General features: G+C 36.2%; 1 protein-coding gene across 6 annotated transcripts in view; it reads right to left on the bottom strand.

The window, feature by feature from the left end:
* Window positions 1-1,035: 1,035 nt before the first annotated feature.
* LOC118266160 (transcription factor HNF-4 homolog) overlaps window positions 1,036-23,231 on the bottom strand; it is a 56,584-nt gene continuing 34,388 nt past the window's right edge. For 2 of the 6 annotated variants that reach the window (XM_035579550.2, XM_035579551.2), the window contains exons 2-9: window positions 14,295-14,478; window positions 9,508-9,602; window positions 6,980-7,107; window positions 6,271-6,538; window positions 5,649-5,780; window positions 4,979-5,215; window positions 4,227-4,380; window positions 1,036-2,727 (exon numbers count right to left, since the gene is read on the bottom strand). In XM_035579550.2, the coding sequence (XP_035435443.1) occupies window positions 2,673-2,727; window positions 4,227-4,380; window positions 4,979-5,215; window positions 5,649-5,780; window positions 6,271-6,538; window positions 6,980-7,107; window positions 9,508-9,602; window positions 14,295-14,478 (1,253 nt within the window). In that variant the 3' untranslated portion in view covers window positions 1,036-2,672. Of the gene's footprint in view, window positions 2,728-4,226; window positions 4,381-4,978; window positions 5,216-5,648; window positions 5,781-6,270; window positions 6,539-6,979; window positions 7,108-9,507; window positions 9,603-14,294; window positions 14,479-16,972; window positions 17,632-23,231 lie in introns of those variants that run through there. The other 4 variants (XR_004782825.2, XM_035579547.2, XM_035579549.2 and 1 more) reach the window with 4 other exon arrangements.

The following is a 23,231-nucleotide window of genomic DNA, read 5'->3' as shown; positions in this document are numbered from 1 at the left end:
TATACAAAATTCTTTGAGTGTTAATGTGAACCTAAGTATTTTTAAGTTCATCTGGTTTACTAGAAATAATTACTTTTCCTAACTCATTAGGTCGCTGTTTATTTGCTAGGTAGGGTTTGGAGATTCATTAGGAAGTAAATTGGTGGTTGCAGGCACCTCTTGGCTTATTAGCCTAGCTAATGTAGATTTGTCTCCCAATCTTGCCTAACTAGTAACTGCCATTCTACATCATATTTGTTTTGTCTGACTTCTTACCTAAACCTTCTGTTCAAAGAGTTCTCGGCAGCCGGCCATAGTTAGAAAATGTAATGAAAACATTTTTCACGAAACTTTTCTAGCATTACCACATTACATTACATGTCACCCGTCAAAATAATTGTCAAGAGATTTTCTTGTATACGAATTGAATATGATTTATATACTTATTATACTCTTTAGATATATACAAGAGCGTTGTGAGGACGAGTCCACGTTGTATAGTGTTCACTAGGCAATGTTCCCGGTGTACATCCCACTGCTGGCCATGTCTGCGGTGTCCGCTATTTCAGTGGTGTTCCTATACTGCAAGAATCGAGGCACCAGCCGGCAAGGCTACATGGACGTCGAGAAGAAACCTTCGGACGGTGACTGAACCAATTTAGTGATTATTTATCTTATATTTTACTAGTTGTATGCTTTTAATTATACGAGTTTATCTTCTTGATTTGGATCTTTGATTGTTTTTCCACCGTGCTCAGAGTCCTATAATGGTTACTTAACACAGTCCTTAGCAATTGTTTTCGGAACAAAATTGTTACTAAGGAATAGTAAGTAATCATTAAATGTCTCTGAGTGCGGCAGTTTATGTAATAGCATGATCAGTTTTCCCTTGAGATTGAGCATAGTGGCGCAGAGAAGAGAATTTTTCCGCGTATGTATGTTTTAGAAGTCATTTTCTGTGCGCAGATCTATGTTAGCCAGGCTCCCGACTTATTTGTAACAGAAGCCTCGTGTTTAGGGTAGGAATAGTACGACCAAATAAATAATAACAACATATTTTTGTAACATTATTTATTAAAATATATTCTACTAAAATTCATAACATAGTATGTACATTTTCAACAGTACACCTCAATAGGACAATAAGGCACCTATTTCTTAACTTAAATGACAATAAATTCTACGACTTTTTAACCCATGATATAGTTCATACGCAAAGAGTAACTTTCACCACATAACGGTATACACCAATCGAGTAACAATGAAATATAACATACCTACTTTGAGCATTTATTAACAAATGGTTCACCTACATAACAGTGTCATACAATACACGTGTAGACACGTACAAAATCACTTGTATATATATAATTCTATGTAAATATAATCGAGATAAAATGCCTATAAATCATATGTTTACGCCTACCTAACTGTCAATAACGTTTTCTATTGGTTTCTTATAATACCATCACCTACTTGTTTCTATCGTGGTAACTTACATAGTCCGAATACTAGAGCGCGGTACCACGCTTCAATTTTGACTCGACACCAAATAAATTAAGATATTAATCTAGAAAATAGTATAAAAGTTCAACAAGTGCGGGCATGTAAATAATTTCCTTAAGTTTGTTACGGTGTAACACAGCCGAGACAGATGTACATCACTTGTAGAATCCGACACCTACTTTTATCACCGAACTGTACAACGCCACTCAACTTTAAAATGCTCTAAAATGTATCTCTGTCATTATAATTTACTTTAAAATGACAGAGATAGTCCGAAACCTATACAAACATAAAATTGAGTAGCATTACAGTCCGTAAAGTTAGTAATATAATAAGTTTATATAAAAAATTGGCAAACGCTCCTCCTACACCTACACACAAAAACAATTATATAAAATACAGGCACAAAAAGTTAACATCTAAACATTTTGTATATAAATATTTCATAAAAATTGTTCGATATTTTATAAAAGTTACATATTTTATATACATTACATATCTATGGCTATTTTCTTATATACTTTATGTCATTGCATTTCCCGCAATTTTCTTACTTTAAAGCTGCAATTTATTTCTGCCCAATACAGCGATATGCTCGATTCTGTTTACACTCTTAATCTTATTCACAAAGGCACTTATTCTAATTAGGGATAAACAATAAAATTACATAAAAACCGACGATTTAAAGTAACCAAACAATAACTTTGGATAACAGCAAGAAAATTAATAATGATTGAATTGATTACATAAAATATGTAGTCGATTTTTGTAATTTTATAGACAGTCATTCATAATATAATATACAAGGTACATACATATAAAACAAAAATACACTGAAAAAAATATTTGAAAAATAACACCCAAATGATTTGCGCGAAAGTTTTCCAAGCGTTTCATTACCTTGGCTGGCAAGAGACAATCTATATTTTTAATTCAATATTACTTACACTTAAACCTTTCCATTACGAAGACACAGGTGCACAAATTAACACCTATTGCTCCTTATAAAAATAAACCCAAATAATAGAGCGTGTCAAGTTCGAAAGAACATTTTTTTCAGTGTTACAAATTTCAAATAACCATTTCGATAACGGTTTTCAAATGCATACGCATAGATAATCAAATTGCCTTCATTCTGGAATATTCCAAGAGCGTTCGTTCTACAAAAGCGTGGTGTCTGTATGTCACTATAACAGTGTAATGTCTGCAGACTTCAGCATGCTGGTATTGTGTTCGGGGCTCCTGGACAAACGATTGTATGTTATCTATAATGTTGTTTACATAATTCCTTCGCCCAGAGTTAGGATATGGCCACCGTCACCGAACCACCACGATTTGTTTAGTAAGAACAATGAGACGAGAGAAAAAATGTTACCCTAGACTGGGATTTTTATCATGTGTGTACCTAATGGAGCATACATAAGGTACACATTTTCATACCAATGACCAATATCAATTACAATATCTTCTAAACATATAAAAATCAATTGCTGTTCGTTAATTAAAACTCAATAACAGCTGGACCAATTTGGCATATTTAGGTCTTTAATTATTTGTGAAAGTCCAGAGGATGTTTAAAAGGTAAAGAAAGTTTGGTATATTCTCGTTTCATTGTCCTTACATGTTGTTAGTTGACAGTTTATTTGTGTTATTTCTTCTATGTTAGTATTTGTGTTTGCATGTATTAATCAAGAGAGCGCAACGTGTTTCACATGGAACATTTACGAATGTTAACATTTTACAAATTACAACGTGTTTTAGATTTTACGTAGTTATTGGTATACAGGAGTAAATTAACTAAAAATAGCTTCTCAGTATTATTTACGTGAATAAAACGTTATTTTTAGTTAATTTAGTATATCTTACGATAGTTATTATAAAAATAAGGAGTAAATTGTAGACATAATAATATTATGATTTAAATAATTTCATCAATATTGCTATAAGGCACTGAGTCTTGCCTTTTAATCCCCGAAGGGTAGGCAGAAGGGCACATTATGGAAGGCACTACAGTCTATTCATTCATTTAATGAGATCTATTCATTAGTTTTGTGTTTGTTCAAAATATATTGGGAAGGCAAGAACATTGTAAATACTTCTCATTTGAAATTAACTGCCAAGTTTCAATGAAGAATTAATTTGAAGGAAGTAGTATTACGTTTCTTAAGATTAAATTGTATAACAGTATATAAAATCTAAAATTCATAAGCATAGACAACCACCTGATATTTTATGATTTGCCAGACGATAAATATTTATAGTAAAAGAATCGATTACAAAATAAATCGATATAAAAGTATCGATTACATAACAATAAAATGTATTATATGAATTTGCACGTGTCTAGCAAATCACAATAGTTTCATACCAGTACCAGTTTTGGGCATATTTGTAAAGTACAATATAAAATAGTTTTTATACCAATAGTTATAGGATAGAATTTTATTATTACAAATATGTTGGGTTTGGTATTGGCATGATAAATTCGTGTTTAAGTTATAAAGATAGATTTTAGTTCAGAGCCGGATTAACCGGATCGGGGCCCAGGTCACTCGAAATTTAACATAATTGCGTGAATCCACGCGACAATGTATTTTCTATTGCTTCAATCATCAGCAGGCAAGTGATTAAAACATTATATCAAGGGCCTGCGAAAATGTCACTGTTAGTGGGCCCCGCGGGGTTAATCCGGCCCTGTTTTGGGCCCCATATTGAAGATGATGTATCAGTATGATGCTCACATGTTGGGTTCCTGCTTGAAGGGTTCCAGGAAGCTGGGCTCCGGTAGTGGGAGTTGGGGAACGAGTGGTGGGGAGGATGCCGAGGACATTGGTGACGCCGCGTCCACTGCACCCTCGGGAGAAGGCTCCTCTATGGCCGCTTCTGTTGATGCCCCTGCGCAAGACATTAGTTGAAGTTACGAATGTACATGTTTTATGGTTTATGAGAGAGTTATTTAAAAAATGTTACAAAATACTTATATGTATAATCTAATTTAATTTAAAATTATAAAGCTGAAGAGTTTTGTTAGAAGCGATAGAATGCGTTAATCTACGGAACTACTGGTTTTAATACGGTTATTAAAATTTGTATTGGATCGTTCATTTACCGAAGAAGACTATAGGCTATGAAACACCACGCTACGACCAATAGTGGGTGAAACTGCTCGAGAGTAGCTACTATCCTACTAATATTATAAACTTGGTGTCAATGTGTTTCTACTCTTTGACGCAAAAATAAACTAGTTGTTTCTATAATTTTATTATAACTTTCGAGAGACATACTAAATTATTATGTTATCGGCTTACTCAGTAGCAGCGCGACAATCGCTGCGTCGTGTGTCGCGGAATGCTGCTCATGAATATGAGCCTCTAGCATGGCTTGAAACTAGTCGAGTTCCTCGTCAAACAGTTACGTGAGTAAGCCGATAACATGATAATTAATTTAGTTGTTTCTATATAATAATACTTTATTAGAATGACCGGTAACCGACCTCCAAGCAGCATTTCCTGCAGCAAGCTGTCGACGTGCGCCACTCCGAACAGCTTGGCGAACTGGATCTGTTCGATCATCTGCCACGTGATGCTCTGCAGGGGGGGTAGGCAGAGCAGTAGCTCGCCGAAGCGACCGCGGCCATCGTACTGCCTGTCGCTGATGTAATCTTCTAGGTTGATTTGTATCTGATAGCGGAGTTGTTTTATCTTCTGCGGCTGGGAGAGACCCTTCGCGTCTGTGGATAGTGAACATTTAAGGAAGAATGTTGAGCATTTGCGATGATAATGAAGAAACGTTAAGACTAATGAAATCAGCTATCGAAGTGTCACAAGACAAGTAAACAAGTGCACATGTCAAACGTTTTTTTTTATGTTTGACGGGTTGACGTTTGGCCGCTATCCCATTCTGCCTGATGGTAAGTGATGATGCGGCCTACGATGGAGCACGCACTTACTAATACTACATGCATTTTACAAACACATTATTTAGGCGATCCGCCTGTAGGCGGGCGTTGAACATAGTTGTAAGCACACGTTATCAAAACGCGCGCTTATCGCTTGTTATATCACCATAGGCTTAGGGTGTAGAATTAAGTGTTATGAAGGACAGATGACAGTCTTCTCGCTGATGCTGATTATGATAGCAAACATAGGTGCTATGTGACTCACTAGGATCAAAGAACACGATGGCCTTGAGACACGCGAACTCGGTGTCGTCGATGTCGATCTCCCGCAGCGGCTTCACGATCTCGTCCATCACGCGCATGCCTATCATGCTGATGTCTATGTCCATGCGCCCGTCTGCAAATTCAATAATAAATAAATAAATGTGAATATATGGGATTTTACAGTTTTACGAGAGTGTAAGGATATAGGATGTCACTGATACTTATATGTAAAACTTACTTTTCGTTAATTATGGTATAAGTTAAACTGTGATAGCTTGTTTTCATAATATATTTGGCACAATTCCATACTCTATGTAATATTGGTATAGTTTTGAGTAGTCAGGAGTCATTGTTATCTTTTATTGTTCATCTTATCCTGGGTTTTCCATACTTTATTTGCTAATAACAGTAATCTGCTTTACAAATATGTCGTTAAGAGTCTACAGACTCTAGAGAGCATACATACATAACCTCACGTCTGTTTTCCAGATATTATGTAGGCAGAGACAAAGGACGCCAATTGCTACGAATCTTACATACTACTTTCTCCATCAACAGTCATAAGTCCTTCCATATACCTATACTCATCAGTTAAAGGTACTTTAAATTAGACAGCAACATACCAATATTATGTTTAGTAATGATGCAATTATTCCCGAGCAGCAGTACGTCGCTGACATGCAGCGAGCGGCGCGCGCAGCCCAGCAGTAGATGCTCCCCGGCGTGGGCCCGCAGCAGCGCCACCTGGTCGTCCAGGTGCAGCTCCGTGAAGGCCGGGATGTACTTGGCCCACTCCACCAGGATCAGCAGCTGCTGCTTTATAGAGTCACATACGTCGTTTATTTTCGCCAACTTGCAGTTGCTTATCTCTGCTTCTGTTATGTTGTTTGTCTGTAAAAATATTATGATAGTTTTATTTTAATCATGAAACCTGTGAATCCTATTTATGTCTATTGCCATAATTCGCTTGGACAATTTGGCCAATTAGATTGGGTGATGATATCGAGGCTAAATAGAAAAAAAGAACTAAACAATGGTCTTTTCACTACTAAAATTGGTCCCCACCACCACCTTTTCAAAGGCTTGCTCTGTACTTGATTACTTGTCATTCGAACCGATTGCGTATCATCAGGGGCCTTAGTCTGCTATTACAATTGTGTCAGAATGGTCGATCATTGAGCAGTGCAAGAGGGACGGAGCTACGTAGGTTGTATAGCTCCAACCAGCCAACCAGCTCCAACCAATAGCAGACTAAGGCCCCAGTTAATCTGTCTAATCGATTACCCATCTATCCCAGCCCTGATCTCACAAAGGAATGATATCTCCACTCACCTCATCTATAACCTTCCTGCTGAGCAGCTCTGCGTTGAGTAGCGACACGACTGACAGTCCGTTCGCCTGTGTCGGCTCCTCGTACGACGGCCGCCTGCAGTTTATACGATCCCGCTCGTTTTGCACCGCTGGAAGAATAACAACAATCATAATGAATAAACATTACATTATTACTGGCAAACAAGTAAAAGGTAAAAAGTACTCTGGTATTATCTAAGTTATTATCCAAAATTTTGAAATTAACGTGAAAATCGACTCATTGGCTTCATGATTATTTGTCTCGATTAAGACCTAAGATTGTTTGTTGTAACTAAATAAGAATACTGGATTTTCCGCCACGATATTCCTGTAGATATCTAAAATTCTCAATAATTAACTACATCTTACTACCAACGCTTCTTGTATTCTACGTATTTAGTAAAATCCCTGATAACTTAATTTTCCTGCAACATACATACATATTAAAGTACTACTTTTGCCTGTATTATACGTCATAGCTGATACCTTACGTATCAGTGGTTACTTTCAGTGGTTCCCGACCCGGTGTTGCGACGACCACTAGAGGTCCGCAGAAGGCAAACATAAATACACAAATACGAAGGTGTAGTCACACCTGTATAATAAATACCATGAGTTAAATCTCAAATTTTAAAGTCACTATTTTTATGAGTGAATGAGCAAAATAAGCGTGTGACCACATGAAAAATGTAACATAACAAGAATTATAATAGTGGTACTTGACCAGAAAAAGGTTGGAAACCCTAGTTTTATATAGCACCTATATACATATATTATTATATGTATAAAGAAAGGTGATTAATAAACGTTAGGTTATTTCATTAGTCATTCACTACTGTGACAATATTATTTTACGTTTAATAAATATGAATGAAATCATTTGTATTCCAATATATGGTCATAGGTTAGGTTCCTAAAAATATATTATTTAGGGAAAATAATATGGAATGACGTATCCTAATGTGGTTAAGTGTGAAGCAATTTTTGTTACGCTTTCATGTCGTAAACTGCTGAGCCGATTTTGATAGATTTCGTTACAGTGATAGATGTAATGTGAGACTTGTGGGTAAAAACTAGTCCTGGTGAAAACAAGAGCTATTAACTCAATAGTCGAAGTTAATGTCAAAATTATGTATTTCAAATAGACCGGTAAGGCACTTTTGAACGTCAAAGCAAATATTACAATATAAAAAAAAGTCTATCTGTCAGTCACTCCTCTAGTGAAGCTATTTTGTTTAAGTACAATTATATTTTAGTTTATTTCACTTAATTTTATGTAATTCAAAGAATATACCTAGTCGTAGGAATACGGAAAATGTGAAACAAAAATATTCGAAGTCCCGAACGTCAATTACCTACATTTGTGAACAGTTACTCAGCTTGGGGACCGACGTAACTGGACACAATATGACTATAAGTGAACCGATTCAAATGAATTGAATTAATTAAACTTGTAAATGTAGGTAAATTTAGATTAGTTTCCAGTAAATCTGTGTGCGTATTTACGACATATGGTGAATAACAACTAAAATATGTTGTGGTGGTGACATAGACATTTATTTAGTTTACGGTAGAATTAATTATTTATTAAGATGACGCAATTTACATATTTATTTTGGGGGAAAATCAATGTTTTAATTTTTTCTATAACGGTAGATACGGTACGCTTAGTACGAGTTTGCTTTACGTTTAAAGTAACCGAAACAAGAGCGCGTTCGGCTTTCTGATTGGCCGGCTTAAATAAACCAACCAATCAGAGCGCCGAGCGCGCTTTCGTTTTGATTACTTTAAACGTAAATCAAACTCGTATTAAGGGTATAGAAGGCTTTAAATAGACACTAGTAGACTACAAAGAATGCAACATATTATTTTTATATTTTTATTTAGTAGCTTTACAACAATATTAGCAGCTCATATTCCTATAATACTAGACGCATTTTCATGCGATTTTTTCATTGATATAGTCAAGATTTAAGTAAAAAGTTATTCGAATATCTGCATATATGTACATAGGTAATCGAAGTACTGCTTAATGTATAATCCTATACAAGTAATAAATAAGGTAATTAAACAATTAAAGTATTATCGTCGGCAGATAATACAGGTTGGTGAACTATTGGCTGGTTCAAGAGCAAATAGGGATAATTAAATAAAATATATTGTTATAAATTTATTTCATTTTGAAGGGACGCAAAAGGTTTTTAATGTTAAATACCATAATTATAATATGTAGTTCTAAATTCTATTGAACCTTACATAAATAAAAAAAAAAGATATTGTAAAATCATGTGTAATTTTACGGAGCCTAGATGATATGTCATGGGTCTTGGGACTTCGTTTCTTCGGAAACTAAACAACTCAACTTAGGCACAGTTTATCCACATCTGGTTGAGTTTCAGTTAATCCAACTGGTAGACAATTTAGACGTATATACTAAGATAAATGTGTCAGTTAATCTAGCAGGAACTTAAACAGTGGTGTAACAGATCTAAAATCTTATTGAACCTCACCTTCTTTCTTCATCCCAGCTTTGAAACATTTCCTTAGTCTACAGTATCTGCACTGATTCCTCTTGTCTTTGTCCACCACACAGTTTCTGCTGAATCTGTAACAAATACACATTTTTAATCATTAATTAACGTTTCATAATATTTGACTGCACGGTTGGCGCGGCGGCTAGGCAACAGTACCCTTAGTACGAGTTTGCTTTACGTTTAACGAAACCGAAACGAGAACGCGTTCGGCGCTCTTATTGGTCGGTTCGAATTAATCAACCAATGACAGCGCCGAACGCACTCTCGTTTCGATCACGTTAAAACTCGTACTAAAATCTCAGATTGGATTTCTGCATGGAACAACGCCTTGTGTGACCCACAAATTGTTGTTTCGGGTCTGGGTGTCATGTGTATGTGAACTTGTATGTTTGTAAACGCACCCACGACACAGGAGAAAATCCTAGTGTGGAGCAACGCTTTATATAAAAAAATATATTCATGTTTAAGGCCCAAGGCTATTGAGTTGCTAAAAAGTTATTTATCTCTTCTAAAAACCCGTCGTGTTTGTAATAAATCAATACACGGGTTATTATTGTAAAGCTAATAGGCTGCCATAATTATTAAACAGCAAAAAAAAAGTTATAATCCTACAAAATTGACCATAATATTTAATAACCTACTCGCTGAAGGTTATAAAAAATCATAATTTGCATAAAACATACGTCAATGGTGTCTAAAAATATATTGAATTCGGGGTATTTACGTTTCTATGGCTATCTATTTAAACTATCGTGATATTTGTGATCATTATCTCATTATAGGTACCTACATACATATAAAACTTTTCCGTTAGTGACTGACTGACAAACTGACAGACTGACAACGCACAGCCAAAACAACTGGACTTAGTAAGCTAAAACTTGGGATGTAGGTATGTTCCTTAAGCTATGTAGGGGAGAACTGAGAGGATTTTCCTTACTTTTCACGGGAAAGGAAATGACGAGAATCACCAAATTATGCGAATAAAGACGCTGGCAGAAGCTAATTATTTATATACCATTCGTTTGGAAAAAAACATATTTAATACATATAAAAAGTTGTCTTGTTTTGTGGTAAGCTGAGGCCATGAGATTATGGTTACATAATGATTATCAAAAGATGTGGATTTAGAAGACATCTCTATGAATATAAGGTGAATTATGTGACTGTAGATCTACAGTTTTTTTTAGCGTTTATAAGTCTGCAGTTGCCCACAAATTCATAGACTTTCTTTGCGCGGGGAAAATCATCCAATGACTTCTCTCGCCCTGGGCAAGGTGAAAGGGAGTGTCAGACTCTTACTGACTAAAAACCACCCTGTTCCTACTCCTGCTTTTCGAGCCAGAGCCCCAGTAACCCACAATGCAGTCCGCAGCTCCTGGTCAGCATCAGCCCTACTGGGCCCTATCTGTGGTGGTCTTAATCTTAGAAACATTGTTGAGGCAGAACATATACGATAGGATTAACTTGCATTTCAGAAAGGACACTGCGCACTATACTTCAAGGTAAAATTTATACCATTACAAAAACATATTTTAGTTGTTTTTACCAACATAACAGGTAAGAAACCTTCCTACTATATTGTATATAAGTAGGCACATCAATTTATTGACGTAAAGACGTAGCTCACACAAAAACAAGATCATACTTAAGAGGAAACTAGTTTGTCAGAACTCACGGTAAACCGCATTCTATATACTTACCGACAAACATATTTTGACGTAACTATATGATACCTACTGAATTGTGCACATTATGTATGTACGTAGGACTAATTAGTTATATGTAAATGTTTACTAATATTTGAATGAGGAAATATTTGATGGTTTGTATTAAAAGGCTACGAAGCTACAGGATTAATTCGATAGATGCTTCCAGATTTTTTTATGGAATGTGGGGCATACTTTCAGAAGAGTCGTCCGATGGTAAGCGATAAGCGCCGCCCATGGACACTCGCAACACCAGAGGAGTCACAGCTGCGTTGCCGGTCGAATTGAATCGATTTGAAAGACGCTTCCCGAATTAGAAGTAAAACTTCCTTTTTAGGGAGTACTTTTTACTTCGATAATAATCATACAGAATTGTTTATTATCAAAATGGAATGGAGTATTGAAAACTGCAAGAGGTATTGCCACACCGCTAATCACTATTAATAAGAAATAATAACAAAACGAATGGATGGCTATGTAAACACCAATAGTATCAGTTGTTATTTTATTGGTGACGTAATTTTTCCAACCAATCTCTATCTCATATACTATTATCTACTCCCGAATTTATAGTCTGCTACGCTATTCTGAAATTTTCAATCGAAACATTCGAAAGAGCTCGATCGCGGTCCGCCATGTCATTTGTAGTGAGAATAATCGCGACCAATGACGGGCGAGAATACCAAACTCAAACTCAAAATATTTATTTGAATGTTAAGGTACCTACAAGTTACACACAGTTCTTAATTTAAATATTATGTACCAGCTTTACGGCGTTTTTCAGGCCTTAACCTAAACCTTATAGGCCTTAGTATAAACTTAATAGTAGCATGTATTTCTTATATGTATATCTTATCATCGAGATCGCTTACCATCGAGTTCACTTCGAATGTTTCGTATTGACAATTACAGAATAGCGTAGCTGGCGCACTCCCAGCTTCAGCTGAGGTTGAGAGGTTCCCACCAGTGAGGGAATGCCAGAGACTTGCCAACTCGTGTCATTCACCAGTTTCACAAGTGCACTCGGGAATCCGCAAGTGACAGCGAGATAAGCAAAACTGGTTCATTTTGTTAAACAATATAGAGATAGCCGTGGTCTGTGACATTGTCATAGTAATAGCAGATGTAAGACATTTGTAAAACTATTTCCTAATTAAGTCTCGTTTACTGACTATAAGGTTTTGGATTTCGGGTTTTCCAGTCGTAGCGTCGATGAAGAATTTGTGCATTATAAAAAGCTCGTTCCGCAGCTATTAATATTGGAAAAAAGAGTGAGAAAACCCAACGTTCTGTAAAAAATGGAAACACCCCAATGAGTAATACAGAAAAAGAGAAACATAGAATGTTATTCGAAGAGCCAAAAATCTTCCACTTGTCCTTTTTGGATATTTTTAACCGACTTCCCAAAAAGAGGTTCTCAATTCAGCCGGTATGTTTTTTTTTCTATGTATGTACACCGATTACGTCCAGGTTTATGGAGCGATTTGCGTGATTCTTTTATGTTCGACGCGAATTAGTTGTGGTCCCATACAAATTTGTTTCAGATTGGTTCAATAGTTTTTATTTTATTAGCATTATAAGTACTTGAACGATGTCATTATGGCAATATTTTTGCGAAAAACATAATAAAAAAGTAACTTGATGTGTGCTATTAGCGTGTGCTCGGCAACGATGACTTGAAGATATGATTATATTTGAACAATTCAATATTTGGATAAGATTAGCTTTGACGTAATCGTGAATCTGCGACACTTCACTAGACCTGTGTGGTAAACGGGTGTGGTACTTATTACATAATGTTTTTGTAACATTTATCATAATAAATCACAACGTGTTTATGTGTTATTGGATACGAAGGCTTGAAGATCGAGCTCAGAGGCAGTGGTATCAGGGATACCTGAATCCAGCTGATGACGGATCTTTATTAAAATTCTCTGGAAGGGAGTACACTTTTATTGGCAGGAACAACGTTTCGTACATAATTTAGAACATGCATATTACCTAATTACCCCGTTTGTCGTGCAGTCGCAAGCGCGTTTAGCGAGGAAGGCGTCTCAATTCCCAAGTGGATCAAACGTAGTATTAGTTGGGCTTGCGACCATAGCTTACCTATTTGGACAATGCGTAATGTTGCTATTTAATAGTTCATAGTTACATTATCCATATTTCATACTATTACACAACTGAGGAATACACGGAAACCCAAACCAATTTTATGTCAAGGATCGTAATCAAATAAATGGTGTGTTTTTATATCTACTACTATTGCAAGGTCACGGCTGATGAACGCAATCAGCATTCGGTCAAAATTGTTTCGTTCACATACTAGTTTAAAAACATCGATTATCGAGCGGACGCCAGCACATCAATCTACACCAATCTTTGTAATAGATTTTCAACCATAACTTTGTGTAATAAAGTTGAAACTCAAGTGTAATTTTTCTAGTTGCACACTAGAATTTTCTCTCGTATCCTGTATTTACAAACACGGGGAACAACAATTAGTTGGAAAAGGATCATATCAAAAGAATTGTTTTGACGAGGTTGGCAGCCATCCCGCCAGTCAGCCGATTGTCATAGGATACCTTGATATGCTGTTGTGTCTACGTGGTCAATTGGCTAAGTCCTCGTCAGTAGATGGGCTAGGCGTTATCTATCATGATATGTCACAGCCTATTAGAACTGAGCCACTTGGTCCACTGTTTATCTGCGTACTCTGGTGTCGCGTTACATATTTATGTCTTTTTAAATTGGTATTATTTTTATAGATAATGAAAGTAGATGTATGTAGATAATGAAGGTACTTTGTGTATTGTGATCAATGTTTACCGATATAAGCGGAGGTTTTGTGTTTTTCAATAGTTTTCTGTTGGGCAATGACTTAAGATTTACATTTCTTTGGGTGTGAATTCTGTAGATCTTTAGACCCTGAGTTTTACACATTATTCATATCTAGAAGGGTCAAACATACCAAACGTAACACACCGTTCACAAGCTTCGGGCTACCACGACTTTGGTAAAATATATGTAATATACTTAAGGTAAAAAACTTACCTGCACGTATATAGATGGTTTTTCCTGACGCTTCGCCTGAAGAATCCCTTGCAGCCGTCGCAGGAGGAGGCCCCGTAGTGCTTGCCGGTGGCGCGGTCCCCGCAGATGGCGCAGTGCTGCGACAGGGCCGCGGAGGACGCCGCACTCGCCTCACTACTGCTCGTCTCTAGCTGCATGTCACTGTCTGTAACAACGATAAAACTTATGTTAAGTTAGATATTAATTCAGGATACATAATTAGGTATACTATAACTAGCTTCTGACAGCGGCATTGCCCGTGGGATGAGAAGTGTCCTATGTGTTATTCTAGACCAAAATCTAGGTACCCCCCAATTATTTTCGCGAGGAAACCCAATGTGTTAGACGTATAAGAGATTCAGTTTTATGATAACTGGTCCTGTGCGGTTCTCCTATGGCCTAATGTGTAGTGGGTCCGGAGCTGCGGACCGCCCAGCGGGTTACCGGGGCTCCGGCTCGAAAAGCAGGAGTAGGGACGGGGTGGTTTTTAGTCAGTAAGAGTCTGACACTCCCTCTCGCCTCGCCCAAGGCGGGAGAAGCCATTGAATGATTTTCCCCCACAACAAAAAGGCCTAATGTGGGGCCTGAGACAGTTTCTGAAGATTTTAAAATATACCTAACCTATGTTTTATCATTTTATTTTAAGTAATCGAAAACACACTTATGAACTTTTAATATTTAACTGGTGGACTAAATACAATTTCTTTATTTACCATCTCTTAACGACATCTACGTTCAAAACGGTTAAGTATCGTTGTGGATCAATTCTACTTTCCTAAAAACACATCTTTAAATTACATTACACTGCAATATTCATTCATAATTTATTAATCCTTTTATTTTATTCCTTATTGGACATTCTAATTTATAAACAAATGCTTGCTTATGCTATGTTTTAGCGTTAATCAGGTGACAAGGACAGGACTGCAGCACGTAAAAACCATCGACGTCAAGACACAGCACAATGGAGGCAACAAAACGCGGAAAAATTATACATGACATGTCTGCAGGTATAATTCATTATATTATTGAGAAAACTATACGAGTACATTAATTAATATTGCTTATGTTTTAATATAATATAATTCTTTATTGACTGATTTATATCTGTTTTTATTATTGTTGTGTAGTAATACTAGTAATATATAAGTGTACCTACTTTGGTCGTAAATACATAGGCATTATTAAAAATACCAGCACAGACTATTACCTATTCATTGAGAATGTTTCTCAAATAGAAAATCTTATATATATTTTACTTATTTGGTACTTAACAAGTTTAGTAATCTATAATTTGAACATACGCATTTGAAAAAATATTGAGTTTATCCAAGAAAATCTTACCGTTACAGGGTGTTTACTTTTTTTAATGTCTTATGATGTAAAATAACAATAGATTTATTACTGAGGATCAAATCAAATCAAGTCACATTAATGCATCCATAGTGTACAGTGTGGTCTACAATTTTTTGATGATATTTCGAACATTCAAAATAGTAGATATTTCTATTGACCTAGAACGCGTGTACCTACATCAAAAGTATACAAGTGAGAGGTTTATCTTTCTTTAACCTTAACTGATATCGAGTTTGACCAATCACATTCAAGAAGCGGGATTCATATCTCGACACCTATATAAGATTTACTCGTAAATGTAAAGTATGACAGTTGTAAGCTGTTTTAAGTTGTTTTAACTGAAAATAATAGGGTCATCTTTGTAATCTCGCTTTGACCCGTAACGTGTGAAATGGTAAGGATAGAATGTTTGTCAACAATGCTAATAACTAATCTTGTTACGATACTTAAAATACTTTAAGTGTATTTTAAGTATAAACAGAATTGAGGAAGAAATTGTAGGTAACTTTTTTTAGGTGGTCGCAAATGGACGGTTTTTACACAAGCCACAGAACACCAATTTTAGATATTGAAAGAAAGGATTATGTAATACTAGACATTATCTGATATACCTACTAAATGAACAGATAGAATTCAAAAGGTTTTAAGGGTTTGGAAGGATTACAACTTTTAAATAAAGGTTTTCCAAGGATGTCTTGGTTCCTTTAACAGTTAATGGGCGCTTCACCCAATACTTCATCCGAATAAGTTTCAATTCTTTGTTGTAATACTTTAGTCACTTATATTCATATATCCCTGTTATTTGGATTTAGTTCAGCCAGTTTACTATAGTAAAAAGTAGTTAAATATTCATGATAGGTCGACCCAATAAAATTTAAAGTTTGGTACTTTAAATGCGTCGTTCTTACATGTGAATGAATACTGTTTATGTCATAGCATATATTCCATTCAACTGTTGTCGTTGTAGTAGTATAGAAACTCATTATTCTGTGATCTACAAAGAAATCTGAATCCATTTGTTGGGCTGACATCATGCACTGAAATCTACATGATAACGAAAATAGTAATTAACCATACATCATTCTTTATAAAGTGTCAGCCGTTATCAACATAGATTACAACAAGGAGCTAAAAACATAGATAAAAACGCAGAAATTGACGAAAATACGATTTGAAGTCATCATTATTTTAAAACGCAGCTAGGTTGCTAATTTCTTTTGCCTATTTTATGCAAATATTACCGACACATCAATATGTTGACAAACGTGCGAATAAAACGTGAACTTAGTGTGGTGTCAACAAACCTTCGTTATTGTATGTGACGACAGGCCGCGCCTCCTGTGGCGGACTGCGCACCACAGGCCCGTAGTATTGGTTACTGGAGTGCTTCTCCCAGCCATGTGGCTGTCCACCCATCATATAGTCGACTGTGCTGTACATTGGACACAACTCCTGTGACGTCATTTCGTAACCGAGCACCGGCATCTTCCAGCCGCCTGACACCACGCAACACCCACGTCCAACTGTTATCCACTAATCGAAGTAACGCAACAACCGATAATCCTGATACTGCTCCACATACACACGAATAATCTACAGGTGGTTTAACTAAACCAAATATCACAACCCTGTTATCACGGAATACTTTACGAAACGTAGATCATAACAAACAGTAAACTAATCACAGCAAATATTTATCCAGTAATGAGTTTGGTGACAGGGACTACACCGCTTCCGGGTAATGTTTTCGTTTTTATCACACAGTTATTGTGTACAAGTTGTCGATAGCGTTGTTTATAGAGGATCACGCCGGTCTCGGGTGACTAGCTGATGGACACAGCGCGACTTTCCGCGCCCGCGGTTTGCCTGCGACTGACGGCCGCGGTCGACATCGCACCTAACATCCGTTTCGCCAATCTGCTGACGGCACCTATGAATGACCCGCTCAACACTGTCCAAGTCAGCAAATGGTAGCGATTCGCCGATTCGCGGCGCACACCCGACACCGCGCCGCTGACTCACCCGTTATCGGAAATGCAGCGGATGTGGAATCGAATGCGGCGCGCCCGAGGAGTCACTCGGTAGCAGCTGACGAACACAACGTTTTGCCATAACCGTCATGTACCATTAAGTAAACAAACTGACATGACGGGGTGACTAATTAGTTGTCACACGCACTCGCTTTGTTCGCGTGCTCCTTTGTTGCCATGTGTGCGTCTGTTGTGTGGGTAGTACATGCTATCTACCAGGATTCTGATAATGTTCGTGGAGATGATTTATCTGAGGGATGATAAGAAGGAATGACCGACCCATATCAATAAATACTGTCATATCGCATATTTTACAGAAATGCAGGGCTGCTGTACAAGTGAATACAAGTGATAATGATGCTTGAAAAGTACTACAATCTAATGCTCACACTTGAGACAAAATATCAAGTAATTATGAGATAATTAGTCTAAATTATATTGTAAGTTGTTATGATCCTTGACAGACAAAGCTAATGGCTGTTTGAATACTAATAAGTGTAATAACGTTTAATGCAGTGATTTGGTATTAAAACGTAGTACACGATGTAAACAGTGGCGGCATTCTGGAGCTATCGGCAGACGGGGCAAGTCGGGGTCGCGATATCTCGGCCGAGCGACGATGCCGATACTCTTGCCATACAAACATATCTTTCTATAGTAAAACTTGAGTTTTTACATATAAGTTCATCAGTAATATAAACATAATATATAAAAATGCACACGAATATAAGTCAGTATTTCTGTTTTTCAACATTATCTTCAATTTTATCTATATTTTCGAAACTATTATGAGATAATTAGTCCTATTTGATATGATTAGATATCAAGCTAATTATATCTGTCCTATGCTTGCACACGTAACATAATTTTATATCTTGGAAGGGAAAACGCCATTATTTACGTTTCTTAAAGGATCCCTACTAGCAGACTTCACCTAAAATGATCTTAACTTGATTTTTTTTTATGGAATAAGCCAGCAAACGAGCAGACGGATCACCTGATGGACAGTTGAAACACCAGAGGCGTTACAAATGCGTTGTCGGCCTTTTGGGGGTCAGGAGTTTAAGGGTTGTTGAGGAATCGGGGAATGGGAAGACTGAATACGTACTAAACCAATTATAATGGTGATAATTTATAAAGCCTGGAGTCTAGAAGCATAGAATTGATATTTTAAACACACTCTTTAAAACAAAAAAATACATGAATATACACGAGTCTATTAAATATTATAAATTAATATATTTTGGAAATATACCATGTCTAATAGCACTAATCCAACCTATACATATTTAACATTGATTAAATGTCTAAGCAACAAAAACTATGAAGGACAAAAATGACTTTTTATCTCCAAAACTAATCGTGCTTTCAGATTTAATATAGAACTATGTATATACGGAAATCTGAGACAACATAATTGTATATGAATAAATTAACTTTACTCAAGGCAAACAACAACAAACCCTGTGGTAAATAAGTCATATTTTTACGTTAAACCTTTTATTAGTCATCGTTTCAATAACTAGGCTGGTTGCTAGGCAACCACTAACGAATCAGACATCCTTATGAGCTGTCTCAGTGTTTACAAAGATTTGTGTGTGTTACATAATTATTTACTTAGTATTTCACACTTTAAATTGTTATGCAAGTATCAATAATCTAAATCTTACTTTACACTAGTCGTACCTAAATCGGTATATAAGTAAATTCGCGCTTTATATGTATGTACTTATTATACATATACGGTTTGATTAATATTGATTTAGTCTGCACGAATAAACAGCATGAGCAAGTGATATTAGACAAATATTTTCGTTGAAAAATGTGATTCTAATTTTTAAACAGCCTGTATATTTTTTCGCAACATTTTTTTTTCTTTTAACAAATAGCCGGTTTCATTTGACGCAAGATTAATATATCTTGGTTTGATGTTATAAAGTGAATAGAACATAGAAAAAAGTTGCCATCTTACGTGTAAATAAAAAAATATATGAGGAAAATCCGGTTACGACTGGTTTCTCAATAACGTTAAGAAAATTGTACGTGATTAGTTATATTATTGTTATCTTTAACTATTACAGGGTCTTTATATTATTGTCTGTAGTTACTTACTAACTAGACAAAGAGGTTGTACCTTCAATTCTCTTCCACAAATGATTCATGCAAACAACAGAAAATATTATAGAAACAGAAGTACTTAATTTTTGTTAAACTAGCAAACCTGACGAACTCCGTTTCGCCACCAAAGGATTTCCCGTTTTCCTGCTTTTCTTTGCTATAAACCTCACGGAGCCCCAGATCTTTCCAACGAATGCAAAACTGTGGAAATCGGTTCGTGCTTTCTGGAGTTATAGCGTCAGGAAGGAAAACCCGACTTATTTTTATTTATGTTGAATATCTTACTAAATTTATAAATGCGAAATTTTGGAAGTTTATTGTTTTTGTGTGTATGTTTGTTACTCAATCACGTTAAAATGGCTGAAGGGATTGGGATGAAATATGGAGCAGGGTTTTTTTTTGAGGAGGGAAAATCATCCAATGACTTTTCCCGCTTTGGGCAAAGAGGGAGTGTCAGAATCTTAGTGACTAAAAACCATTCCGTTCCTACTCCTGCTTTTCGTGCCAGAGCCTCGGTAACCTGCTGGGCAGTCATAGTATACCTTGCTGTTATAGTATACTTTATTCTACCCAACCTGTGCTTATTTCAGTGCTTTAAAAGTATTCAACAGTTCAACAACTTAAGCACCTTTTTTCAACAGTTCAATTTAAGGAAATAAATGTGAAATGTTCCGCGTTTCTTACGTCTGTCGGTAGGTACCTGCGTCACTTTACTATATAATATTATGTGACCCACACACAGGCCTTGACATTAAGCTGTAAAACATACATGAACGAGCAAATAATAACACTTATGAACAATTTACTTACGTAAACCAGCTTTGGCTTAGTATAATCAGTTTGTACGTGAGTTAAATAATAATTCTATGTACTAGGAGCTAGGAGATATTACATATAGGGCTTGTGTCCGTTGAAAAGTGGACGATATATTATAATTATGAAGATATATTAAAACTAGCCGTTCTGCGTTCCCTTTTCAAATATCGCCTTGATGTTGTGTTGGCAAAAGGACAAAATCAACAATTGATTGTTGTTCTAGGGATGTGCCGAATTTGGGGGTAGCACATACAATAGGTAATGGTATAAGCTGGTAAACTATCAAACAGATCACCTAAAGAAATGCAACTGCCGCCGCCCAATGGACACTCTAAACACCAGAGGCGTTACAAGTGCCTTGCCGGCCTTTTAGGGGTTAGGCATTTAAGGGTTGTTGGGGAATATCGGGGATTGGGAAGATTGGGAAGGAGGGTAATTGGGGTTTGGTGCTGATAAACAGAGAATCTATCGGTGCCCTGATAATTTTGGGTTAGGGTAGAGAAGGGTTTTTCTTTTGATGAAGATTTGGTACTGATATACAGTAAGAAAAATAAGTATTTCATTTTTCATTTATCCACAAAAGCTGTTGGACTAGATAGACTTATCGAAGAGCCAATCAAGAATAAAATAGCCAATACTACTTAATAATACTACCTAGTGACAGATTTGCTTGATATTATTACTGTATTATGACTAGACTTAAACCAGACGTAGGTATATTAAGTAAATCAGTTGTCATCATAAACTAAACATAATAATAGTAGAATAACGTGGCCTTTTAAAGATTAAAATGATTTTATCTTTAAAACCATTAAGTAATATGATTTAATATAAATATTTGGAGTCATTCTGACATTAAGACAATTTAGGCATGTCTTTACTTAAGTGCTTTACTTTTTTAATCTGCATTATTTTACGCAGAGATCAATTGCACCTGGTAATTGATATTATACTACATAGAAATTCTCTAACAATATAAAATACATGCATTACTTGAAGAAATAAGGGTGAATTTGCTATGGAACATTCAGATTGACATTTCTACGCGCTTCCAGTCTGCTAGTATGAATTGATCCATATTCGATTCAATCCGTAAACAATCATATTATGACGGAGTTAAGGACCATATTTCATGTGATACCTGGACTCGTCTAGACTTCTAGAGCCACAATGTTTACGGCCTAACTCACGCGTACACACACACCAGCATTTTCCACTATGTGTCATCGAAGGTATACAACGAAAGAGCCAGAAACACGGATACAAATCGAGCCCTATGGTGACAAAAATCGATAACTTTAATCGATAAATGAGTAAGGATTGATGTGATTCACATTATTTAATACTTTTTATCTAAATGTCATGTGAAAGTGATTCAGAAAATTATTAATTACAGAATACAAAGAGTGGTATAAATTCAAATTAGTCAGTTGCCGGTTTTCCACTAGGACTTTTACCCCCCTTCCCAATATTTTCAATCCCCGATTTCCCAATAACCCTTAAATTCCTAACCCCCAAAAAGCTGGCAACGCACTTGTAACGCCTCTGGTGTTTCAAGTGTCCATGGGCGGCGGCGATTGCTTACCATCAGGTATCAGCTCAGTATCAGGTCAGGTCATCTGCTCGTTTACCGGTTTATACCAGAAAAAATATAGCTTTTTAGGTGATATAATTATCAAAATCGATTAATATGTTTCCAAGCCAATCCAACACCAAAAAATCAAACGAAAATCAAATCTATTTTCTTTGTATTAGACGTGAAAGTCAATTGACATAGTTTAGGCAGGTCAAGAAGTCTATAGATAGACTATCTATGTTTAATATTCAACAACAACAACACAATAGAGTACCTATTTGCCTTGGAACACAAGTTTTTATTAGTGACACACTTGAAAACTCCAATAAATATGAATGACTAGCAAACCCGGCGAACTCCGTTTCGCCACCAATGATTTTCCCTATTTTCCTGCTTTTCTCTTGAATTTTTTCCTGATTTTTTTTTTTGCTATAAACCTCACGGTTCCCGAGACCGGACCCGGACCTGTCCAACGAATGCAAAACCGTGGAAATCGGTTCGTGCGTTCTGGAGTTATAGCGTCAGGAAGGAAAACCTGACTTATTTTTCTATTATTGGATATCTACGTGGATACAAGTAACCAGGATATGAATGATTAAAGAAAATCATGATTAACACAAGAGGTTGATAAGTAATGAATTAATCTGAATTATCTTTGGAAAATTAGGTAGGGCAATGGTGTTACGTCGTGCTGATGTCATCTTTTAATCTGTGATTTATGAGATTATTACATGATATAAGCGCCTGTAATTCCTCGAAGGATGAAGTAGGCAACCATAGAAAGAAAATCTATCATTTTAATTACACGGTTGGCGCGGTGGCTGGGCAACCGGCTGCCGCGATTCCCGCACGTAGCAACCCTTTATGTGATCCACAAATTGTTGTTTCGGTTCTGGGTGTCATGTGTATTTGAACTTGTATGTTTGCAAAAAAGCACCTACTACACATGAGAAAATCTGAGTGAAGAGTGGGGAGCAACTTCAAAAAATAATAAAATAATCTATTTGCCTAGTATATGATAAG

The sequence above is a fragment of the Spodoptera frugiperda genome, chromosome 7 (genome assembly GCF_023101765.2).
Source record: "Spodoptera frugiperda isolate SF20-4 chromosome 7, AGI-APGP_CSIRO_Sfru_2.0, whole genome shotgun sequence".
NCBI classification, from domain to species: Eukaryota; Metazoa; Arthropoda; class Insecta; order Lepidoptera; family Noctuidae; genus Spodoptera; species Spodoptera frugiperda.
This window is presented reverse-complemented; position numbering and strand designations above follow the sequence as displayed.